The sequence below is a fragment of the Carex rostrata genome, chromosome 1 (assembly GCF_964058835.1).
Source record: "Carex rostrata chromosome 1, lpCarRost1.2, whole genome shotgun sequence".
Classification (NCBI taxonomy): Eukaryota; Viridiplantae; Streptophyta; class Magnoliopsida; order Poales; family Cyperaceae; genus Carex; species Carex rostrata.
The window spans coordinates 7,535,133-7,561,602 of record NC_135918.1 but is presented as its reverse complement, the minus strand read 5'-3'; the positions used below and the strand labels follow the sequence as shown (position 1 = coordinate 7,561,602).

The window sequence follows — 26,470 nt, the reverse complement described above, 5'->3', positions numbered from 1 at the left end:
TTCATTAAGATCATGTCACATAGTTGGGACAGCTGTTCTAAGTAAATTAATCAAAACTTATAAAAAGTTGAGCTATCCCACTTGACTATTGACCTTTTATTCTGTTATAATCTCGTTTGAATCTTTTTCCTCTCTCAGAGGGTCTGAAAACAATGACTCTAAAATCTCTACAATTCGAATTCAGCTGTCGAACTGTTTCGAGGTGTGTGTACAAAAAACTCAGCTGATTCAAGATGCATTCTCGAAAAAAATTCGATGGTTAGATTCGAAATTGCAGAAAGTTTAGAGTACTGTTCAATGGATTTAGGATTGCGGCAGATTTATTTTCTCTCTCAGCTTGCCAGTAGCTGCATGAAGCTGCAGCCCACTGCTTTTGACTCTCGTGTTCAGCCGGAGACAAACACATGAAATTGTGTGGGTTCTACAATTTATTGGAAATTTTTTCTCAAATGCTGTTCGGATATCAATTGTTTCCATTCATGTATTGGATTTATTTCCCATGAGAAATTGAACTGTAAGTCAAAGGGTTGGTAAATAATTAGGTAGGACCAAAGAAGTTTTTCTATTTCCTCGGCTAAACTCTATTGGTTTCTTTTACAAAGTGTCATTAGGTAAATAGATCAAAGAAACTTTAAGCAAATGTTTTATATAACCGTACTCTAATGTGACAAAACTAATAATAAATACAAGAAAATAAAATAAAACAAAACACAATACCTTATAGCTAAATTGATGATTAATATTTCACCTTCATAAGTTTTATTGTTTTGACTATTATTTTGTTTTCGAAACTTAATTTTTTATTTAATTGACATTAATATATATATATATATATATATACTTCTTTTATGAATTTCATTTAATTAATTAAATCTTGAATCTAATTTTCATAATTGTAACAGCCTTTAGATTAATAATTTTACTTATTCTTTAGTGAAAGAAATAGAATAATGATTCATAAAGTAATTTTCTTGTTATCTAATTTTTTTTTTCTTTGTTTCTCTTTCTCATGAATATCTTTCTCAAATCAAGACTTTTTAAAATTATTTTCACAGTACAACCGAATATCCAATGCTCTAATAATTGTATGATTACCCAATTTATGTGCGCAATCTAGTATGTTTAAGCTCTATAAATACCCTTGATATATAACACAAATCCCTCATTCATCAAGAGAAAGATATGCTCTATTCCTTTTGCACTCTATAGGGAGGTATTTGTACTTAAAAACATACTCTTCTTACTTCTTCAAAAAAAAAAAAAAAAAACAGAGAGAGAGAAGAAAAGCATCTGAGAGAATGGAGTTCAATGAAATAGTGAGACCTAACAAAGCAGATGCAGCGGCAGATGTAGAGGCAGAGGAAATAGAATTTCTTCGCATGAATATGTTGGGAACTCCAATCCTTCAAATGACGCTCATGACGGCCATGGAACTCGGTGTTCTTGACATCCTTGTCAAGGGTTGCAGAGATGCTCAACTGACGATGACTGCCGATGATGTGGCGGCGCAGATTACAACACATAATCCTCAAGTACATTAATTTTAGTCATTGCTATTATTGTCAAAAACAAATTATCCACTGGGTATATATGTAGAGTTACAACTAATCTTACATGGATAAAACCAGGGTTCTAAATAGCACCGCTATAGCGTCTTCGGACCATAAAAGCTATGGTGCTATTAGCGCTATAGCGGCGCAATATGGCAATAGTGTCGTTTTTTTAGATGTTCCGCTATGACACGATAAACGCTATTTAAACCCTTGGATAAAACTCAATATAATATTGTTACATTGTACAAAGTCGCAGATAATATGCATATTATTCAATTTTGTTCATACAGAAATATGCATATTAATCTATAAACCTCTGTACTATTAGGCAGCCACAATGTTAGACAGAATGTTGCGGTTACTGGCGTCATTCAATATAGTGAATTGTACTTTGGAGAAAGGAGCTGAGAATAAGGTGGTGAGACGGTATGGACCAGCGCGAATTTGCAAGACTTTAACAAAGAATGATTATGGCTTTGCCATCTACCTTGGAATGCATCAAGCCTTCTTCAATGCCCTGTAAGATCTAATCTTAATTATCTTAATTGTTCTTTAGTTTACAAGAATAAATTCCTTACTGACTGCTAAGTACTTACAACACCAAATCAAAGAATTAAGTTTATGCTTGACTGCTTGCGTTGAGAAACATTGAAAAGCTAATCATTTTTTTGAATAACAAATACGAAACATTGAAAGCACGATCATCATCTCATGTTTAAAAAATATTTTAAGTAAATTAAAATCATAAAGTAGGTCCATGTACTGGTAAAAGATCAGCACGCTTTAACAAACCATGAAACCGAATTTTAAGAACAACCATAAAATGAAACTAAAATATATCTAGAATGTCAACTTTTTATGTACAGGTACCTATTAAAAGATTCAGTTCTGGAGGGAGGAATACCATTCAAGAAAGCCCATGGAGTGGCACCTTTCGAGTACGAGGTCATCGATCAAAACTTCGGTAGAATATTCAACGGGGCCATGAAAGCTAAATTCACTGTGACTGTAAAGAAGATGCTTGAGTGGTACCAAGGCTTCACTGGTATCGATATCCTTGTTGAAGTAGGCGGTGGTGTTGGCGCAACATTGCAAATGATCATGTCTGTTTATACTCACATCAAAGCCATTAATTTTGACTTGCCCTCTGTCATCTCCCATGCACCCCTCATTCAAGGTATAGTTAAAGCTATGTGCAAACTGATACTTATGCTATTATATATGTTTATAGTTAACTGTAGACAGTTAAGACAATAGTTACTTGGGGGGATTTCAGTAAATCCCTGGCACCGGTTTTTGGGCTAGGTGTAGTGAGAAGTTGAACGTTCTATCGATGAGGCAAGTGTTGCGTGCTGGGACCGAATACTTTTTGTGACCTTTTAGTAAAGATCCGGAATTAATAATTTGATCAACTAGTTATTCAGTTCTAAATCACTGTAATAAGTTAAAGTTTCATGTTCAAGAAACGGACATTCAAAGAACTAGCATTTGATCTAGTGGAAAATGCACATGGTATCTCATATGAGAGGTTATGGGTTCGAAATCTAGATGAGAGAAAACATTTATTGTAATAACGGAGGTATGGAATTGGAGGCTTGGCCTTCACCTTTCTTTCAAACAAAAAAAGAAATGGGCATTGATCTCATGCCTTTTTGAGTCCACTTGATCGCTTGATTTTGTTCATTCTTTTTCTTCTTCTATATTATTATGCAGACATTTTTAAATAATAAACTAATTAAATGTTGTTTTATTTTATTGATATGGTTGATATGGAGGACAGGAGGAGTGAAGCATGTTTGTGGAGATATGTTTGAGAGTGTTCCGAATGGGGATGCCATTCTTCTCAAGGTACATATATACAAAATTTCACTATTCTCCCCCAGATCAAAGAAGATATATACCAGATGACAGGAAAATTAAAACAGGTCATTTGCCTAGAATTACCAAGATCTGGGAGATTTAAGTCTTTGTAATCTGATCTACTTAGTATTATTTACTTATTCGACTTGTAGCAATTTTAGACTCCATCTTATCTGAATTATAATCAATGTTGCATGAACATAATAACAGCACATTCTGCATGATTGGAGGGATGAGCACTGCTTGAAGATACTGATGAATTGCTATGATGCCGTGCCGAGCAATGGAAAAGTGATCGTAATGGAAACAATCCTCCCGACGAATCCTGAAGTGAGCATAAGATCACAAAATCCTTTCATTATGGATCTTATGATGATGGCTTTCTTTGGAGGTAAAGAGAGGCAACTGAAGAGTACGCCGCCTTAGCGAAAGAAGCCGGTTTCTCCGGGTTCAATACCACCTACATATTTGGAGAAATTTCCATAATTGAATTGACAAAATAGGATTTTTTTTTCATACATGGATTGAGCTTGCAACCAAATAAGGTTCATTCCTGTGTGCATCTAAAGAACACGGAAGTAATTTGTAATAAATGGCTTAAGTCGCCACTTAATCTGATTGAACTAATGTGGTTTATTGTTGCATGTATTCAATGTCGTATAGCTGAATTCCTGTGAGTGAGATTATGACAAGATGTGGCAATAAAACAAGATGAGAGTTCAAATGCCTCCATTTTATGTGCCTCCGTCATGCCTCTATTTTTAAAAACTTAAATAACTCAAAGTTTACAACTTAAACGTCAAAATAAAACCGTTAGATGTGATCTATGTTATTTTCTCTATGTGCCTATAAAAAATTATCACATTTTGATTTTGCTTTTATATGAATCAATAAGTTGAAAAATCAACGTCTAGAAATTATTCACATTTGTATACATTTTTACAAGCTCAAGATGACAATCAAAACAAAGTTGAAATGTCATAATTTTTTACATGTGCATAGATAAAATGATATAGTTCATATCTAATGGTTTTTTTTTTAATTTTAAGATTTAAATTTTGAATTATTAAAGTTTTTAAAAATTGAGGCATGATGGAGGCACAAAAAATGGAGGCATTTGAACCCTTCTCATAAAACAAATGCAAAGCATACATATCAGAATCAATTATAAAAAACCTTTTAAAATTAATTAAAATCTTCTTGCGGTCAAAAGAAATAAAATTTTAAAAGAGTAATATTATTAGAAGAGGATCGACAGTATGAAACTGTTGATCACCTTTTTGTTCAAAAGGAGGGTTCAAATGCCTTCATTTTTTGTGTCTCCATCATATCTCAATTTTTTAAAACTTTAATAACTCAAAATTTCAAACTTAAAAGTCAAAATAAAATTGTTAGATGTGATCTATATTATTTTCTCTATGTGCTCGTAAAAAATTATTACATTTCAATTTTGCTTATATGTGAATCAATAAGTTCAAAAATTAACGTCTAGAAATCATCTATATTAGTGCATTTTTTTACAAGCTCTTGATGACAATCAAAATAAAATTGAAATGTCATAATTTTTTACACATGCATAGAGAAAATGATGTAGATCATATCCAATGGTTTTATTTTAATTTTTAAGTTTTAAATTTTGAATTATTAAAGTTTTTAAAAATAGAGACATCGTGGAGGCACGAAAAAAAATTCACATGAAGATCATATTGAATGGTTTCAGATCGAATGTTTGGACTTAAATGAAGATATTGATTCATAGTGCGGACCGATTTGCGCTATGAGTAGTACCATAGCCTCACTCGTAAATTAAATAATTGCTTAAGCTTTTTTTTGGTGCAAAATTAGGAGAGATGAATCAGTTCTCAAATTATTTTTCATTTTACCTAATGAGGTCGACCTCCCTTTGCAGCTATACAACCTGGAATGCAGGACGAGGAGGAAGTAAAATAGAAGAGAGGAGAGAAACAATGAAATGGATTTCTTGTGTATTTTTCCTTCTCTGTTTACAAGTTCCTAGTGTTCTATTTATTATATTACAAAGGAAAACGGTAAAATTATTGTACCGTTGGAATTGTAACCCTATTGTTACCAAATATATACCTACTTTTTTCTTTAATTACAAAACAAACTATTCTTAGTTGATTTGTTCTCGACCCTTTGATTTATGAAGAACGGCTGAGATCAATCCTCCTTTTCATTAAAACCGACCATGAAAAGAAAAAAAAACATTTTGTTCTGACTTTATCTTTTGTTTTCCTCGAAATTTGTTTCGGATGAGATCGCCATACCAAGAGCTAAAATATGAAGTATCAATAAAATAAACTTCTCACCCTTCAACTATTTTTTCAATCACTTAATCCACAAAAACATAATAAAACCTCTTAGAACCTTGTCGGAATAGTTTGCTTTGTGATTTAATTTGTGCAACAAAAATGGCTGAATATTCAATCTTCTAGCTTGGTGGTACGCTTCTTTACGTAGTTTTTCAATTTGTTGACAATTGAAGTTACGGTAGAGGTCTCCTGATGAGTGACACAAATTTTCTCTAAAATCAAATAGCCGATTATTTATTTCAAATAACAATTTAAGTTTTGGATAATCTTTTTTTTACAACATTATTTTTTTCATATTTTTATATTTATAATTTTTTTAGTAAACATAATCAAATATGATCAATTAAATTATGTTTTATTATGACATGACTAATATATTGTTACTATTTATATATTATGATTATTTTTCACAATTTTAATCAATATACAAAATGATAATAAATACTTAATTTATCACAGTACAACACACATGTGACACAAATTTATATATAATACAAGCATACGGCACAACACGAATTTGCGTCAAGAGTATGCAAATACGGCAAACATTTGAAGTAAATTTATTTGCACGGCGGAAGTCTAAGTTCGATATATAGGATACATCTGTATTTTCTTCAGTCATGTCACATACGAGGAACTAAATCTGGATCCTAAAAGGGATTGTAGGGTCCTACGATTCTAAATCTAACCTTTTATTTGTTTTAAAATTCGTACATAAAAAATAATATTTATGAAAATTTGTACAGCTCAAAAAATAAAATATTAAATTTAGAATCGTAGTAAACTATAATCCCTCCTGATTTTATTGAAGGAGATTACCTGCCTTCCGAGATGTAGGAAAATTCGGTTCCTTCAGTCACTGTCGGGTGGAGCCAATCACTCTTAAAGAGGACCAGTCACTGTTAATTTTTAAACTGGGGTCCACTGATAATGACTGTGGGGCAGAGAATTCGATCTCCGATCTTAGCAGATTTATTTCCCACGTACGAAGTCATTTCAAACTTTTCGGTCCGGTTCAGATTACATGTCAATATTCTTTTTCCGTAGCTCCCCTGGCGCTTCAAGTCAAAGCGGCAAGTAAAAACAGAATTGACTTTTTTTTATAGTCTCAATTAGAGTGGAAAAAATGGCCCGGCAGAACCGTAATTCATGTATTTTGTGTATCGTGTGATCATCTTAAGAAAATTTAGCACGATACGATACGACATGTAAAAGATTTAATCACAATATAACATGATATGTAGTCACACGAATCACGTGCAATTAAAAATGTTAGATCTTGACTAAATGTGAATCTTAAATAAATTAATCTTAATTATGATTAAATGGTAACGCGAGTCGTGCGAATAACGTTTGGTCACGGCACGTTTAGGTACGGCATGACTCATGTGGCGTGACCATTTGCGTATCGTGACCACCCTTGACGTACTAGTCATGATACGGCATGACACGTTTTTTCCACTCTAGGCTCAATCACCATCCGATCTTTAGTAAGACGTATGTGATTCACTTTAAAATCTATATATCTGCTTCAATTTCTGTGCGCACAAATTTTAATACGAAAAAGACAATGAGCTACTCGATTTGTTGGAGTTTTATGGGGCATATGGAGGCAGCGAAATGAATATATATATTTCGTGGTAAGAAAATTCCACCTAATATCTTAGCAGGTACGTACGATCAAAGAGGAAGTTGAATTGTGGCTGAAATGTAGAAACTCACGTCGAGGCAATCCTGATGGTGTTCAAAGGACAAATATTATTTTTCAAATGCATTAATTAGATGATTGTATTAGGGGATGGAAATTATAATCACATTAATGTACTATACACTCGGTAACCGCTACCAAGTCTTAAAAAAAAAAAAAAATTAATAAAGTTCATTGGGTCTAAAAAGTAGGATTGATGCTCATCAAATCCGTACCGTAAAAACAAGATAAATTTTGGCAATGAACGTTAAATTCTGTTTTTTTTGTCCCGTGTTTAATTTCTAATTTTTTTTGTGATTATTAAATTTTTTATTTGTTTTAATCAACTCATTCATTGTTATTTTTGTCTAAAATGCCAATGAAATCGTTATGCCACTTTATATTTTATTAGTATTTAAAATAAAAAATAATTAAATGATTTAATTCGAATAAATAAAAATTTAGTAGTTACATAAAAGGAAATTAAACTGGAATTACCCGACAAAATTTATCCTAAAAGCAATAATTGTTTACTATAAAAAATGACCTCGTATTGTTTGTTAAAAATAGAGCTGGTACGTATTCAGTAACGCTTTCATCAAGTCAACAAAAAAGGAAGAAGAAATAAAGAAAATAATGAAACATTCATCGATTTGACTGTCCTTATCTTGAAAATTTTGCATTGTTTCTATTTTGACAACGTAACACCTGAAGGTTGAAGCTACTGATGCTTTCATCAAGTCAACAAAAAAGAGGAAGAAGAAAGAAGAAAGAAGAAAGAAAGAAAATAATTAAACATTCATCGATTTGACTGTCCTGATCTTGAAAATTTTGCATTGTTTCTATTTTGACAACATAACACCTGAAAGTTGAAGCTACTTATGCTTTCATTAAGTCAACAAAAAAAGGAAGAAGAAAGAAAGAAAAAAAATTAAACATTCATCGATTTGACTGTCCTTGTCTTGAAAATTTTGCATTGTTTCTATTTTGACAACATAACACCTGAAGGTTGAAGCTACTAATGCTTTCATCAAGTCAACAAAAAAAGGAAGAAGAAAGAAAAGAATTAAACATTCATCGAATTTGACTGTCCTAGTCTTGAAAATTTTGCATTGTTTCTATTTTGACAACATAACACCTGAAGGTTGAAGCTACTAATGCTTTCATTAAGTCAACAAAAAAAGGAAGAAGAATGAAGAAAGAAAGAAAAGAATTAAACATTCATCGATTTGACTGTCCTGGTCTTGAAAATTTTGCATTGTTTCTATTTTGACAACCTAACGCTGAAGGTTGAAGCTACTGATTCTTTCATCAAGTCAATAAAAAGAAAAGAAAAAAAGAATTAAACATTCACTAATTTGACTATCCTAGTCTTAAAAATTTTGCATTTTTCTATTTTGATAACCTAACGCCTGAAGGTTGAAGCTAGTACTAATGCTTTCATCAAGTTAACAAAAAAAAAAGAAAAAAGAAAGAAAGAAAAGAATGAAACATTCATCAATTTGACTATCATGGTCTTGAAAATTTTGCATTGTTTCTATTTTGACAACCTCACGCCTGAAGGTTGAAGCTACTGACGCTTGTCTTGATTAGAACTATCCGATGAGAAAATGGTTGGTCTAGGTCGAAATCCAAAATAGTGGAAAATCTTAGAAGTCCACCTCAAATCTGTCCACAATTATGGATATTTTACGGGTACGATACGGGTTAAATGGAGGCATTTTTATACCGGTATCCGTTATGATAATGAAAAAAAAACTGGACTCTTATCTGTCTTTTCAAATAAGGTACGGGTCAGGTAAACGGATAAAAAAATGCTATTGACATTTCAATTTGTACTTCTGATAAAATATATTTTCAAACAAGAAAAAAAAGATAAAAATAATCATGAATACAACTAATTTGTATCATGAAAATTTAATAAAATACAAAATTTTATTATATCATGTATCATCTTGATACAAATATATATATCATTTTATTTTTAAAAATTATCTTATATGAAAACGGGTAAGATAACAGAAAAAATCATTATCATTGCCCATACCAAATAAGCTAACGAAAAAATATCTTACCCTTACCCGTGTTTTCGGATATGATACGGATCGGATAAACTGGTGCCATTGACTCATGAATATCTCTAAATCTATAATAATTTAATAATATTAGTCAATTAAATGTTAAGCAAGATTAGTTAATTGTTAATAAACTAATGAATTCATAATTGTATAATAAATTAAAATTTATTGGTTTGAAATTATACTAATTACGACAATTATGCTATAATAATAAGAGGAGGGTTCAAATACCTCATGTCTCATCATGCCTCACAATTTTTTTATCTCTGTTTTCAATGTTCAAATATTCGATCTGAACTGCTCAACATGATTTCTATATTAACATAATTTCTATATCAAAAGATAGTTGGAGACCAAATTATTATTTTTTAGATAGGTACAAAATCAATGTTTCTGGATAATCCAAAAACAGTGACTTTGTACATATCTAAAAAAATAATAAATAATTTTCAAAATAATATAAAATTTGATTTCCATGAACATTTTAATATAGAGATTATATTGAGCAATTCGGATCAACTATTTGACTTTTGAAAATACAGATAAAGAATACGAGGCATAATGAGACATGATACATGTTAACCTTTCTACTAAATATGAGGCACAATGAGACACATATTTAATGATTTAAATTGACCTTTTTTAATTTTAAAATAACAATATAGATCCATAAACCATAGCACATATCATAATCTCTCTCCTAAATAAATATATATTAAAGAGTCCGGCTAGTATGACATCAGTGTAATTTCAGGTAATATAACACCAACTCCAAAATCAATTGACTTCAAATAGTGAATCAAAACCATTCAAATTGATCTACTTCATTAGTTGTGTGTTTAGTTACAAAACTTATAATATTTCAAAGTTATTTATTATCAAGTCAAGCGGTCAAATGTGAGAGTTTTTAAGTTAATTTTTAAGCATTCTTTTTTCAACATTTTTGACCGCTTAACTCTATACTAAAATAACCCGAAAAAAAATATTTTTTTTTGCATGTAAACGCATCACTCATAAAGTGAATTAATTTGAACAGTTTAAATTAGTCGTTTAAAGTATATTTAATAAATTTTGGAGTCATGTTATATTACACTAATATTATACTAGCCGGACTCTATACTAAATGGTCTAGGCTTAGAATAGGGTTATGAGAGGCCTATTCCCTGATATCTTTTTGGTCTGTGTGTGGCCCGCCCTGGGCTGGGGCGGTCGGCTTGGTTTGGCCCGCCTCTTGGCTCGGCGGTCCGTTTTCTTTTTGGGCCGCCCCAGGCCCAGGCGGTTGGGTTATTTTAAAAAAAAAACGAGATGCGGAGTTATTTTTAAAATTTTGTTTTTTTGGAGGGTATTAATAAAAATGGCCGGAAAAATTATATTCCAAGGCTCTTTTCCCGAATTTTGATAAATAGACGAGATGAATCAGCGCCGCGACCAAAATTTTCATCTCGTTTCTTAGCGGACACACCGTCTGAACAAACATTTAGAAGTTTATTAATGTTAGTTTTGTAGCTCAGTTATCGAAGGATAGAGAAATTTTGGTGTATTTGATCAAACCATGTTTACATAGGCAATATGATCCTTTTGCAAATTTCATTTTCGGAATAATATATCCAAATCTGTTTCTTTTTTTAGAAAAGAAACACATTTTTTTTCTTTAGATGCTTATATAGATGAATATGGGATTTCTATATATCAACCAAGTGTTTATATAGAAGACTTAAGTCACTATTTTTCAATGATACCAGTGGACTCCACTTTTTTAACATAGCAGATCCCATTTTCTGCTGCTTTTGAAGAGAGAGAAGAGAAAATGAGAAAAAGAGGGTCCTCATATTCTTAAGAATAGAAACAGATTTGGATCTCGGATTAATAGTTCTTTCAAAAGTTTGCATACTCTGGACTTGTTCGGCTACACATAGAATAGTGATGGAATAGGAGAATTGTAGAATTAAGAATTGATCACTCTTTCAAACTATTCCTCTATTCTATTGTTATGTTCGGCAAGAATGATAATTGGAATTGAGGAAATATAAAGTTATTAAATATGAATCTAATAGAGAAATGACTATTATAACGTTATGTATTTTTCGTGTATATATTCTTACTACAATGTACTGCTTAACTAGAAAATTGTCAATTAAATGTAAAAATATCAAAATTGCTATCAAGAAATACAAAAAAAATATTGAACTATTAAATACAAATATACAATTTTTAGTTATGTCTAATAGCAATTATTAAATCTTAGAGCAAACGACAATACAAATAAATTTAAAACTATAACAAAGTTGGCACAAATAAATTGATAAAAACTAATAAAAGGACAAATTTAACATTGCAAGATATTTCGTTTCTTTTTTTTAGCTAACGGGACAAAACAAAGATGAAATTTGAAAATACATATGTGATAAATTTGAAATGGAGGTATCCATTGTTACATAAATTGGACAATAATATCTTTCTTCTCCAACAGCCTCAAGGAAGCTCTCAACCATGCATCTTCTTCTAAACATTTCATTTTTTTCCATCAACGATGCTCTCAATCAGCTCTCAACCATTTCAGTTCGCATGCATCAATCAACGACGCTCTCAATCAGCTCTCAACCATTTCAGTTCGCATGCATCAATCAACGACGCTCTCAACCAGCTCTCAACCATGCTGTCAATCACGACACTCAACCATGGTACTCTGGAGTCTGGAGTCTGGAGTCTGGACCATGGAGCTCTCGACCACGGCGCTGTCTACCACGAACAAATCACTAAAATGGATCTCATTGGAAAGAGCATTTTGAGTGCATTAATCTTGTAGTCTCAGTTATGCGAATCTCTCGGTGGATCGTCGGAAATATTGATCGGAGTAAATAAAGAAAGAAGTTTTTTTTTTTCTCTGGAACCGTGCCCAAATAAGAGAGATGGGAGAATATTAAATGATATGAAGTTGCCATGTCAGCTAAGTAGAGAGGTAAAGATGAGAATTTCCGTCGCTTTTCCATCAGTCCATCTCTATTCTCTATTCCCTATTCCATCTCCCCCTTGGAATTGAGAAAAGGGTAAAAAGATTCTATTCCGCCTCTTCTATTCCAACTCATTTTTTGTCTGTTTGGTAGGAATAGAGGTTAAATTCTATTCAATTCCACTATTTTAGCGTTGTCGTACAGACCCTAAATAAAAATTATACAACTCAAAAAAATAAAATAAAAATTAACATTGCATGCAACACATTGCTACTGGTTGAAAACAGCTAGGTGAGCACTCTTTACATAAAATAAGATCACAAAAATTTAGCAGAACAAAAATTTTAGGAGTGAACAACTTTGTTCGTGTGTTTAATTTATTTCATGGGGGTTTAATTTTGTGCTGATTATTACTAAAAAGAAAGGATCTGTGTCATTGAATTAGTCGAAACATTTCTGAAGCAAGAATATCCTTCAGCACTATTTGAATCAATTTAGATCAAAGTTGTCGAAGAACGGCATTTATATGAGCATGATATTAAAGGTTTTTATTCAGTTCAAACTTCAAAGGTACTACACCTAAAAGGGTTCCTACAAACATGGGCGGATGTAGGATTCTCACTAGTATAAGGCAAGAAATTATGGAATCGGGCTCAAATCTATTCGATTGAAACTAGCTCTCAAATTTTCTAATAAAATCCATTTTAAATACCTAATCAAATCATAATTAAACTTAAATTAAAACTAACTCTCAAATTTACAATTAAGTATGCGCTAACGGAGGAGGAGAGGAGTTGCCGAGCTGCGGTGAGCAAACCAATTGAGCAGAGGAGGATCGAGAAGCGTCTGAGTAGAAATTGCGGATGTAGAGGAGCATGCGATGCTTCGCCAAAATGAATTTGCCACAAAAGCATGGAGAAAAGAAATCGTTATTGTAGGTTGTGCGATTTTTTTATTTCAGATGTATGAATTTTAAACAAAATGAGTTGCGCCTGACTTAATTTCTAAATAAAATGAGTTGCGCATGCATAAAGTTTTTTGTTCAAGACTGCATTTGGAATTGGGCTAAATTCAGAATAGAACAAGAACCCAAAAACTCATATCTGTAAATTGAAATTAAGAATTCGATATCACTAAAAGTATATGAAACATCTGTGATTTAGAAAAAAAAAATATAAAAAAATTTCCCAATACAAAATGTTCCTTGTAGAACTTGTAAGGTCCTGTTCAGCGGCCTGCTAAGGAATAAGAATGGAAATAGAAATAAAAAATTTTGAACTAATTTTTAGTAAATATTGTGGAAAAAAAAAATTTCAATCTAAGTAATTTTTTTTTTCCCACGTGAATAGTAATCTGCCGAACAGGACCTAATAGAACCTCATAGAACACATGTTTAACACCAATTGACTAAAATTTGACAAAACAGAGCTGAAATGAGTTTCCAGATAAATATCACAGAGAAAAAGAGTAATGTTACAAATATACAATACTTTATGAGATAAAAAATAAAAGTTCGTACCGGAACAGCATTAATTTCAATTAAGGAACCATGGGTGTTGGGATTTTGAATTAAGTTCAGCATTGTTAATCGAAGTTCTGACAATTCTGAAAATATGAAAGTATAGCAGAAAGTGCTGGAAATACAATTATCCAACCCTGCAAAAAATTAATATTGGTGCATGTATTTTCTCAGATTACAACAAAATTGGGTAAAATTGTTCCTACACACCCACTTGAAAAGTTGATCTTTTGAATTAATGTATTCAGTGTTATTTTTTTTTCAAAGACCACTCGAATGCACATAAGAAGTGCAAAAGAACTCTCAGACCTCCAGTTTTATCCAATTTGATAACACATAACCAAGTAGATAGCCGAATTGCCTCCATAGTACAAACATTGTCACATAAGGCTCTGTTTAGAAAATCACTCATAAACATAATAATTATTTATGGGTTCAAACTCACTAAACACACAATAATTGGAACAAGTGTGTGTAGTTGTTATGTTATTCTGTTAAGCTTATTTTGTTGCTAAAAAATATATGAACGGATTACACAAGTAAATAAATTCCCATATCAGAAAAGGACGGACTTCATGGAAAGAAAAAAAAAATTCCCTAGATAATAAATAAGAACTTTTTTTTTTTTTTAAACTCGCAGAGCTCTTATTACCAATCCAGGAAAATCCAGCACATCAACCACCAAACTTTTGTTCTATATAACACAACCTGACACCAAAACACAACCAACTGTAAACCCATTTTAATTTTCAATATTACTAAAAGAAGACTCCTGATAGATTAAGCCCAATTGATCTAGCCCGGCCTGTTTTCTTACTGGGCCTTAATGGGTACACTGTGCAATACTACAGTCTCAACTGTCAGACCCGGCCCAAACCCAAAAAGCACACCCCAGTCAAGCCCCTCTCCGGTTGTTGCCTTTCCTTCCTCCGCCGATCGCCGCCTCATTTCATCCAAGATGAACAGCACACAGGCACTGGACATGTTACCATACTCCCTCAAGACATTCCTTGTAGCTTGCATCTTCGTCTTGTCTAGTTGACACTTAGCCTCTACTTGGTCAAGGATAGCTGGGCCTCCGGGATGTGCAATCCAAAAGATTGAGTTCCAGTCATTGATACCTTCATATCAGAATGTAAATGTTAGATAATCACATTTAAGAAAACCAGTACATATGGAATATCTGATCAAGAGCAGTAGCTAAATTAAATTTTGTGATAATGTTATATATATATATACCAATAGGAGAGAATGCCTCGACGAGACTCTTCTGGATGTTCTTTGAGATGAGCCCGGGAACATCCTTTAGAAGGTGGAAGGTGAGACCGACCTCACGGAGGTGACCGTCAATGGCTCCCTCGGAGTCGGGTAAGATGGTCTGAGAAGCAGAGACCAATTGAAACAGTGGCTTCTCGATGACAGGGTCAGGGTCGGCACCGACAATGATGGCAGCAGCACCATCCCCGAAAAGCGCCTGCCCGACCATGGAATCCAGGTGCGATTCCGATGGGCCACGGAATGTAACGGCTGTGATCTCAGAGCAAATCACCAAAACTCGGGCCCCGCGGTTGTTCTCAGCAAGGTCCTTAGCCATGCGGAGCACCGTGCCTCCAGCAAAACAGCCCTGTTGATACATCATGAAGCGGTTGACTGAGGGACGCAGACCGAGGAGCTTCATGACTTGGTAGTCGGCACCGGGCATGTCAACACCGCTCGTAGTGCAGAAGATCAAGTGGGTGATCTTCGACTTTGGCTGGCCCCACTCCTTGATAGCCTTGACTGCCGCCTCCTTCCCAAGCCGGGGCACCTCCACTACGACGATGTCCTGACGGGCATCCAGTGAAGGTTCCATGTAGGCGCAGATGTTCGGGTTCTCTGTGAGGATCTCCTCAGTCAAGTGCATATACCTCTTGTTGATCATGGACTTGTCGCCTGTCAGACAATCAAGGGAATGGATATCTTATTAAATTACCTAATTAATAAAACAATTTCTGCTTTGTGTTTTTTAATTAATTTGTGACAGACTCGCATGAGGTAATTACTTGAACGCCTGAAGTAATTAATTAATGAGTATATTTATTTGCAATCCAATCAGGTAGGTTGAACTCGATCCGACCACTCCGACAGAAATGGGACAAATATATATTACAATTTCTCATCACTCTTTCTTTTTAATTGCTCATATCTCAGTTGACCTATATATTGACATACTTGAAAATTCAAATTGACAGTCAATAAATTTAATATAACACATGCATGGATGGTGTTTCTGTCGACGTCATGGGTCTCAAATAAATTTACTAGCCTAGCTACCTAGTTGCTGTATTTGCCCTAGAAATTATATATATATATATATATATTAATTTGATGCAGCTGTGGAGTAATTTCAGGTAGAACTTTTTCTAAATAGATAGCTCCTTGAGCTGACAGCAACATATATGTAGCAAGATTCTTATATTATGTATCGGAAAAATTTTCACTTCTACTACTGTTGTTGAGCTTTTAAAATTGAACTTTATATGAATTATATTTTTAACCATTCACCTCAAACCATATTTCTATATAAAGTCTTTGTGTTGCATTTATTGGGATTTTTTTTAAAATAGAACTAATTTTAATTATTTTAATAAAAAAGCACCATAGAGTTGAGTTTTATAAAAAAAACAGCTCCACCTATCTCTGCTTTTTATAAGTAGAAATGACTAATGCAGATCCCTTAGAATAAAATTTAAATTCTCCCTCCACCGATTCCTACTTTTTATAAAAACCAAATCAATGGTGCTTATTTTATTAAAATAATTAAAATTGATTCTATTTAAAAAAAAATCCATTTATTGGGTTGCTGTGTCAATTGGTTTAATTAAATACCGCAAACGCAAGCCAAGCACCCTTATGCAGAAAAAGAGCATGGTTCTTTAATAAATGTATATCTATCTTAAAGAACCTATTAAAGGGGGAAAAAATACATGACATGTGAAATATCTAACATGAATTTTAGGGACTCATGAAGAAACACCAATATTCCCAAATTAAGACAAACTTGTTCCATGCATGGCACAAGGGACGACTCACACTTCTTGGATGAACTCTCCATAGATCAAACCATGAGAACACTAAAATATCTGAGGAGACATAATAAACACACACGGAGAGATTCTCTGTTGTAATATAAAGATTCCTGAAATATAATATATACCCACTTGGGGTGTGTGTGTGTGTGTGTGTATAAGACCTACCCGACCATACTAGTGAATACGTACTACAAGTACCAAAATTTTACTTTCAACCAAACAAGTAGCACAAACAATTCAGTACCAAAAGAGTTGGTTTTCAGTAACATATATATTTTCTAAACTTTTATATAAAAGACAAATATTCGTTTTTAGTGAAAATTGCACCAACCGAATTTTCCTCACCGTGGCTAGCTTAGCACATGAAACCGTTATCATATATAATTATGTTTTTCTTTTTCCGCTATTCTTTATTAAAAATATAAACTGTTTGTATGTCACTAAATTTTGGAAAAAAGAAAAGAACTTGTGCGCATCAAAAGTTATTAATGTCAATATGTTTCTGATGTAGTAGTCGGTTGGTGCACAAAGTTATATACATGAGCATGCATGATTCATAAGGATATGAAAAGAGACTTACACATGCGCTTGAACTTCTCCTTGAGATCGGTGAGATGCTCGCTTTTGGTGATGCGGAAGTAGTAGTCGGGATAGTCAGCCTGCTGCACACAGTTGGTTGGAGTGGCTGTACCGATTGCCAGCACGGTCGCTGGACCCTGCGCACGTTGTGCCTGTCTGATATCCTCCACACTTGCCATGGCTGATCTTTTGAAGGATTGGTGTCAGTTAACTAAATGTGTTTGATTTGGAACCAACTAATGGCAAGGAGTAGATGTAGAAGCCTAGCTAGCTAGAAGGAAGGGTGTGGAGAGCTGACACAAGGGACGAGAACATTTATAAGCCAAAGAAAACAAGGGGTAGGTCGAGTGGACGGGTGGATGGGGTTCCACGTGGTCTGTAATGCAGGTTTGGTCCGAAGGAAGGTAGATGGCTGCCACGTGGCATCATCATACTTGATGAAGGGTCACTTGTGAGGGAGCGTTAGTTGGGAGCGTGCTTGCGGTACTTTACGGCACCGAACCTTTTATTACACCCCTCCATTTTAAAAATACAGGAGATAATGGGTTTTTTTTTTTTTTTTTTTTTTTTTTCTGACAAGCAGACAGTACCGGAGATTTCTGAATTCATATCCTCTACATTTAATTTAAAAGAAATATTTTGAGTTAATGAATCTCAAATGTCTGATCTGTTTTAAAATTCATACATACTAAATTTGCACAAATATTAAAGGACTTCCTATATTATAGATAAAAATCAAATTGACTCGGCCTAAAATTAGACAGTTGAAATTTATTAACTCGAAAGATTCTCTTATGAGTTAATCAATGATATGCATTCGACATTTCTTCGCTCATATCTCAGAATCTGTATTATACTTTGTTTTTTTTATGAGAATCTGTATTGTACTATTGATGTTGATGGTTTGTTAAGAATCTGTATAGCTATCTTCTCACATCTCAACCCGCTTTTTCTCATTTATGGATCGATTCATTAAGCGCGATGTGGTCAAGTGCTTCGATCGCACCTGAGGCTATTGCAATAAAAAGGAATGCCTGGACTTTAGTTTCAGTTGGGTCCAAAAAAATTGACATTTATTGTCAATATAAAGGGTCTGATTTGAGATTCGTGTCAAAGACAAAGAACGATTTGGATTTATTAGTTATACCTCAGGTAGACAGGTATCTAGGGGGCAGATTAATTGTTAGAACCAGAGGCAAATGTCATTTTCTAAATTTTGAATTTTCATGAAGATTGGGTGTGCTCCAATTGGGGTTACGCGGAGGGAGAGGAAGGAAAAAACACTGTGTGGAGGGAATCTTGTGTCAGACCGCAGCTGTCCGAAGATTTCACCTGCTATAGAACTGGAGAAGCAGAGAGGAAGCAGAGGTGAATGCGAGCTGATTTTTGGGGATAAGCTTCACCTCCGAACACTTCCTTCCCCTTCCATTAATGAAGGTTTTCATATTTCACCCTCAATTGTGGAGCACACCCTTATATGCACGTAATTTTGCCTTCCTCCTCCCTCTTTTTCTCTTTTTAAGGTATATTTAGTTGCAAAACAAGAATATCTAGAATAAATTTTTTTTTGTTATTTGTCTTATTATAATAGTCAAATCATACTTTTTGTAAAAATAAGACAAAAGTTCTTCAATCAAACATAGAACGAGCTATTCCGAATCATATTTTTTTTTGCTATTATAATAAGACAAATCATACTTTTTTTTGCTATTATAATAAGACAAAAGTTCTCTATTCAAGTTATTCAACTCCAATCAAACATAGAACGAGCAATTCCGAATAGCTTTATTTCAAAAATAACATATTTACACTCCAATCAAACATACCTCTGGTGTTCTATTTGCTCCTTTAAAATTATAATTAAATCTCGAGTTAAAATAAAGATAATTTTTTTTTAAATCTGATCAATAATTTTTTTTTATTTTGATGAAATGGCAGAGGCTGCCAACATTTTATTGAATTTAAAATATTTACAAATATTCAGCAATGTTAGAGATCCATACACTCTAACCATTATTCTTCATACATTCCACTTAGCAGTTTGCTCACCATAATCTACCTAATTCAGTAGCTCTACTTGCCTATTTTTTTATTTATATCCAAAATTAAACTAACCATTATTCTTCATAGATTCCACTTAGCAGTTTGCTAACCATAATCTACCTAATTGATTTTTTTATTTATATCCAAAATTAAACTAACCATTATTCTTCATACATTCTACTTAGCAGTTTGCTAACCATAATCTACCTAATTCAGTAGCTCTACTTGCCGATCTTTTTATTTATATCCAAAATTAAAATAAAATTTCAAAAAATATCCGTTTTGTCCGGATTTTTCCAAAAATACCTAATCCGGAATTAACCCCTAAACCCGGAAAAAAAAATTCCGGACTCTCCATTCTGTTTCCGGAAAAAAAATTTCCGCTTTTAGAATCCGAAATTTTTTTTTCGGAAACAGCTCCCAAATCCGAAAAAAAAATTTCCGGAATCGGAATTGGCCTACATAAGGACCCCGGGTCCTCTTCTTCCCCACTCGTTCACTCCTCTCCTCTCCCATTTCTAAGGTAATTTTTTATTTTATTTATTTATTTAATTATTTAATTTTAAATGGTTTAGAATAATGTCCAAATAATTTCGAAAAATACCAAATAGTGTAGAATAATTTAGAAAAATACCAAATAGTCCGGAATAATTTAAAAAATACCAAAATAGTGCAGAATAATTTAGAAAATACCAAAATAGTTTAGAATAATTTGGAAAATACCAAAATGATATACCATAATTTAGAAAATACCAAAATAATGCAGAATATTTTAGAAAATACCAAATGATCTATAATAGTTTAGAAAATACCAAATGGTGTAGAATAATTTAGAAAATACCAAAATAGTCTACAATAATTTAGAAAATACCAAAATAATTTACAATAATTTAGAAAATACCAAAATGGTGTAGAATAATGCAGAACATACCAAAATGATGTAGAATAATTTAGAAAATACCAAAATAGTGTAAAATAATTTAGAAAATACCAAAATGGTCTATAATAGTTTAGAAAATACCAAATGCTCTAGAATAATTTAGAAAATACCAAAATAGTATACAATAATTTAGAAAACACCAAAATGGTCTAGAATAGTTTAGAAAATACCAAATGGTGTAGAAAATTATTCGATTTATTTAGAATTTTTTTTAGGAATCTCTTTTCTTTTCGGATTTACCTTATTAATGTAGAAAATGATTCGATTAATTTAGAATTTTTTTAGAAATCTCTTTTCTTTTCGGGTCCCTTTCGGAGCTCTGACTGTCTGATCGATCGGATATGAGATTCAGGTTTTTATATTTGTATTGTTTTAATTTTAATTTAAAATATAATTAATTAGTTCATTTTAAATGGTTTAGAATATTGTCTTATTAATTTAGAAAATACCAAAATGGTGTAGAATAATTTAGAAAATATAAAAATAATAAATTTTCCCCTCCAATATAAATTTTCACACAAATAGTTGTCATTTTTAATTTCGATTAGTCTGGCAATTTCAGAAATAACAACATATAAGTAATTAAAAATTGTGTTGCCTCTAAAAAATATTCTAGACAATTTTGGATATTCTATAATTATTCTACACTATTTTGGAATTTCATAAATTAATAGGGCAACATTCTAAACTATTTTAGGATTTTTTTTAATTATTCTAAACCATTTTGGAAGGTTGTAAAAAATTCTAAATTTTCTGGACAATATTATAAAAAATAAAAAAAATCATTTTGAAATGAACTAATTAATTATAAATTAAATGAAAAATAATATAAAGAAAATAAAATTACCTCAATCGAAGAACCGATCGATCAAACAGTCAGAGCTCCGTAAGGGACCCGAAAAGGAAAAAGGTTCCTAAAACAATTCTAAATCATTTTAGAAGTAATAAAATTATTCTACACCATTTTGAATTTTTTTAAATTAATATGAAAATATTCAAAATTTAAATAAATTAAAATTAAATAATTATATATTTAAATAATTAAAAATTAAATACTTCTAAATTTAAATAAATTAAAATTAAATATATAAAATTTATATAATTTAAAATTAAATAATTATATATTTAAGTAATTAAAAATTAAATACTTCTAAATTTAAATAAATTAAAATTAAATATATAAAATTTAAATAATTATATATTTAAATTATAAATTATGAATTAAATAACTTACTGTGAGAGAGCTCTGAAAACGCGCTGAGTGAAAGGGAGAGACGACACTCCGCGGTTTTTATAAACGAATTCACTGCGATTTCGGAAAAATATTTTTCGGACTTTTAATTGTGTTTTCGGAAAAAAAAAATTCCGGATTCTAAAACCGGAAAATTTTTTTCCGGAAACATAATAGGGAGTCCAGAAATTTTTTTTCCAGTTTTAGAGGTTAATTCCGGAAAAAAAATTTCCAAATTGGGTATTTTTGGGAAAAAAAAAACTGTTTTGAAATTTTATTTTAATTTTGGATATAAATAAAAAAATTGGCTCTACTTGCTACGAATTCTGGTGCAACTTTCAAATCACGAAAAATACAGTTATTACGCTGTAACCAAATGAGCCAGCATGTGCATATGAAAATAACTACAGATCATACACAGTCATTCCACTTAGCAGTTTGGCTGATCAGTAATTAAAATAATAAGTTAGAACACAAATTATAAATAAAAATATTATCTTTTTAATAATATCCACGTGATTATTTAAATTCAATTTTATTTATTTTTTCCGATCGAAATCGAGATCTCTGAGATAATGACTGCGTATGATCTGTATGAGTCGTCGTTTATTAAGCCAGGCAATATTTTATATTCAGAGACACGGGAAGAATCTGATCAAGTTAACATCCAGCGGTCCGTTGAGCCTCAGGAGGAATGGATGTGTAAAGATCTTTTGGGTCTGTCATTTAACACCTGGACCATTTCTTGACCTAATATTTCAAAGAATTGCATTTCATTATAAATAATTTCAGTTGCAATCTATAGGTTCCATTAATAATTTATTTGTAAAAAAAATGAATACAAGGTTAATTGCAACTTTGTTGATAATAAAAAGGTGTGCAGTCAAATTAATTAATCCAAAAAAATTTCATTGCTTCACAAGTATAAAAATATTAAAATTGTTACCAATGGAAAATTCGTATTAGTTACAAGCATTTCGATGTAGACCGGATCCTTCTAAATATACCAAGTATGAAAAGCTTCGATATCTGAAATCAATAGGCTCTGAAATTATTACTAACTTCTGGTGCAGCACTCTTCACATTGGATATACTCTCCACTTATCTTTAATCTTACCTTTGAATACTAATAATTTGATTACTCAGAAATTACAACCTCTAATGTCAGAGGAAGAGATGACCTTGTTAGAGGAAGGGGAAACCACTCTGTTGGCAACAGGAGATTTAACCCTTATGCTTCAATTGGTATAGTCCGGGATATATAGTTTAGATGTCATACAGTTTATTTGAGTTGTTTCTGTTGATGTTTAGTAGTTCATACCCTTAGATTGATGTCTTTTGTTGGATGTTTTTATGATGTTTTTTTGTTTTTTGATATATTTCAGTTCTTTTTGTATATGATTTTTTGCTTTAGTTGTTTGGAGCTTAAAAGCATTTGAATACTCCGATTTCTAATGAGATTGATAGATTTTACCCACTTCATAAAAAAAAATAATGAAAAGCTTCGGTCCAATACCGGAGGGGAGAACCAAACTGTAATATATTTAAAATTATTTACTGGCCCTGTGTTGCTGTCCCGTTAGAAAATGAAAATTATTTCAAATTGAGTTTGGATCCGTATCATCACGTGTAGGGGTGGCAATAAATCAAACTGAATCGAACTTATCCTAGTTTGAGTTTGATTTGAATAAGATTCGAACTGAACTGAATTTGATTTATTTCGAATCGAACTAATTTCGAATCAAATTAATTACAAACTACACATTTTTCGAATTGAAGTCGAATCGAATTATAAGCTAAATTTTTTTTAGCAGCCCTAGTTATACCGGTAGTTTATACATTAATTTTCTTCTCGTGGGACAAAATTCACACGGCTTCCTTTTACCGGTATAAAATGAGTGTTTTTAAATTGAAAAATTGTTCATGAAAAAATACATCATAACAAATAATCGTAAAAAGAGGATTAAGTAGAAGAACTGAAATATGCAGTAAAACAAGTAATCGTACCTCGAGTGCTCACTCGATCAAACCCTCGATCGGACCATCTAATGAAGTGAGAATTCGAAAGGTAGAAAAGGCGAATGAGAGACGGCCGAAGAGAGAGGAGAGATAGCCATCTAGGCCGGAGAGATGGCCAGTCGCCGAGAGCATCGGCTAAGTTTTAGAGCGAGAGGGAGAACAAGTCAGAGAGAGGCAGAGCGAGGGAGCGTCAGCTAGGTTAAATTATAACTCTCTATCTTGAGTTTTAATTTCATAAGGTAAATGAACGGCCGATGTTATTATGAGATTCGAATCATAAAAGTTCGCAAACCCATTTTGATCGAACCGAACCTGATTTGGTTCGTTTCAATTCGAACTAATTTCGAATCAAATCCGAAGCCAACTCGAATTGAATCACAAATTACGAATTTTTTTAAGATAGATAATCACAAACTCGAATTTAGATAATCACAAACTACGAATCACAAACTCGAATCGAATCAAACATAACTGCTTTACAAAGAAATTGAGATAGATAACCGCTGATGTATGCAATTTCAGCTCACTCTCCTCAGCACTGGCCACATTTGTCAGCAGCGTACAGATTACAAAAGGCATCTCCCAGGTTAAAATGAATCCATATCCTCTGCATTAACGCAATTTTTGAGTTAACAGATCTCCGCCGTGGGATTGCATCTACGGTTCGGGTTTAATAGTCAAAATTCAATTCTTTTTCGTTCTCCAGTCGCGAACCCTTCTCCCACTTTTGTTCTTTTCTTCCTCTCAGCTTACCCTTCTCCAGGCCTTAAAAAAAAAGCTTACCCTTCTCCCTCTTCACTCGTTTCTTTCTCATCCACCTTCTTCGACAAATTAGGAAGCTCATCTTCTTGGTACACAATTTGAGCGTTTCAGCGTGCATGTCGATCAAAACTACAGGCACATTCTTATTGCACGCTTCACTGAGACATTAACGCAAACAACTTTTAATCACTAACAAGAACCAGCATAATTTGATTAGGGAATAAAATTGAAAAATAAAAGAACCATCTAGTAAACGCACTGCCATCTCTTGCGCGCTTAAGCGTCTTGGCCTCAACTCTCTTGCGAGCCTTGACTGGATTCGACTTAGCCCCGACCAAGAATTCAACGAAAGAATGAGATGCTCAAAAGAAGCTGGTTATGAAACAAGTTTTGGTTTAAGGCTAAGAGCGAAGCAACAGATAAAATACATCTATACGAATACAAACTTTGAATTGCAAGGCGGTGGGTTTTAATAGAATTTGGGAACAAAGAGCAGTACTCAAATTTTTCGATGAAAGTTTATATTTGGCGCCTCAGCGGTTGTTCTTTTAATCTTATTACTCTCAAACGCTCAAATATTTTGATGAACAAAGAGCTGCGCTTGGAGAAGAGGGAGAATGGTACGAGACTGGAGAAAAGAGTGAGTGACGGACTGGAGAAGGATAAAGGAAGGAATTTTGACGGAACCGGTTCTAATTACATCTACGAAATCTGAAGCTAGATGGTATCTGACGGTGGAAACCTTTTAACTCAAAAGTTGCGTTAATGCAGAGGATATGGATTCGGTTAAAATAGCGACCAATTATCCAAAATAATACCAGCTAGGGCTAGAGTGTCAATGACAAATTCACATCCTCTCCAATACCTGATAAAGTAATCTTTTACAATTACTAGATCTGAACCGTTCGTTTTAACTCGGTACGAATCTCAAAGCCCAATAATACTGCCTCTATGATAGTTCGAGTTCCAAACCAGTTGAAATTTAATCTCAAACCGTAAAACGAGGATAGAATCCGTCAATGGCACCCTTTATTCAAGAATATAAAAAAAAAGGTGGCTGTTAAATCCACCTATATCTGAATACAAACGACGGCGTCAAAAGAAATGATAAATTGAGGTATCATATTTTAATTGATAGAGAAATAAGAGAAGTTATTTTCTTATTTATTTATTTCATTTTCTGAGTTATATATCTGATAAAGAAATAAAATAGACAGATAATAAATTAATCCTTAACTCTTGCAAAAGTGCTGATAAAAACTATTATTTATTCTTTTCTACTGTATATGGTCCTATATAATAAGTGCAATAATTATATAATTAATGTGTATGGTTTGAACGTTGGCGGCTAGTGTAATTAAGTTGAGCTGCCGTGACAATCTTTTGAAGCTTTGACACGGTACCTCGTTATGCGAGTCACGTGTAATTAGAATCATTAAATATTGATCAGTGAATCTAAAATAAACTAACTTAAATTATGATCAAATAGTCATGCGAGTCACACTATGCACGTTTGAGCACAACGTGACTATTCGCGTTCTGTGACCACCTCTTGATATTTTAATCACGGCACGGCACATAAAAAATTAACTTAATCACAGTACAATACATGATCAAAATCACAGTATATTAATCAGGAGGTAAGGCTAAGTTGCTATGGGTTGCATAGAGACCTACGGTGCTACGGCTTAATATTCGAGTTTTCAAAATTCAAATGGTTGATCCGAGCCGTTCATCTTGTTCTCCATATTAATATGTGTTTGGAGATCAAATTTTACATTTTTTGAAAAAAAATTACTATTTTTTTAGATAGGTAGAAAATCAAATATCTGAATAGTGCAGAA

The 26,470-nt window shown here is 32.7% G+C and overlaps 2 protein-coding genes across 2 annotated transcripts; one reads left to right on the top strand and one right to left on the bottom strand.

The window, feature by feature from the left end:
• Window positions 1-1,216: 1,216 nt before the first annotated feature.
• On the top strand, window positions 1,217-4,113 carry LOC144565608 (caffeic acid 3-O-methyltransferase-like). The gene is made up of 5 exons (XM_078315408.1): window positions 1,217-1,532; window positions 1,882-2,072; window positions 2,420-2,730; window positions 3,337-3,401; window positions 3,624-4,113. The coding sequence occupies exons 1-5, from the start codon at window positions 1,299-1,301 to the stop codon at window positions 3,837-3,839; spliced, it is 1,017 nt and encodes a 338-aa protein (XP_078171534.1). The 5' UTR covers window positions 1,217-1,298; the 3' UTR covers window positions 3,840-4,113.
• Window positions 4,114-14,655: 10,542 nt separating this feature from the next.
• LOC144555549 (chalcone synthase 2-like) lies at window positions 14,656-17,925 on the bottom strand. Its single transcript, XM_078303938.1, has 3 exons — window positions 17,633-17,925; window positions 15,221-15,913; window positions 14,656-15,102 (listed from the first exon to the last, which is right to left on the bottom strand). Exons 1-3 carry the CDS (start codon window positions 17,808-17,810, stop codon window positions 14,795-14,797), a joined length of 1,179 nt encoding a protein of 392 aa, XP_078160064.1. The 5' UTR covers window positions 17,811-17,925; the 3' UTR covers window positions 14,656-14,794.
• Between the last annotated feature and the right edge of the window lie 8,545 nt (window positions 17,926-26,470).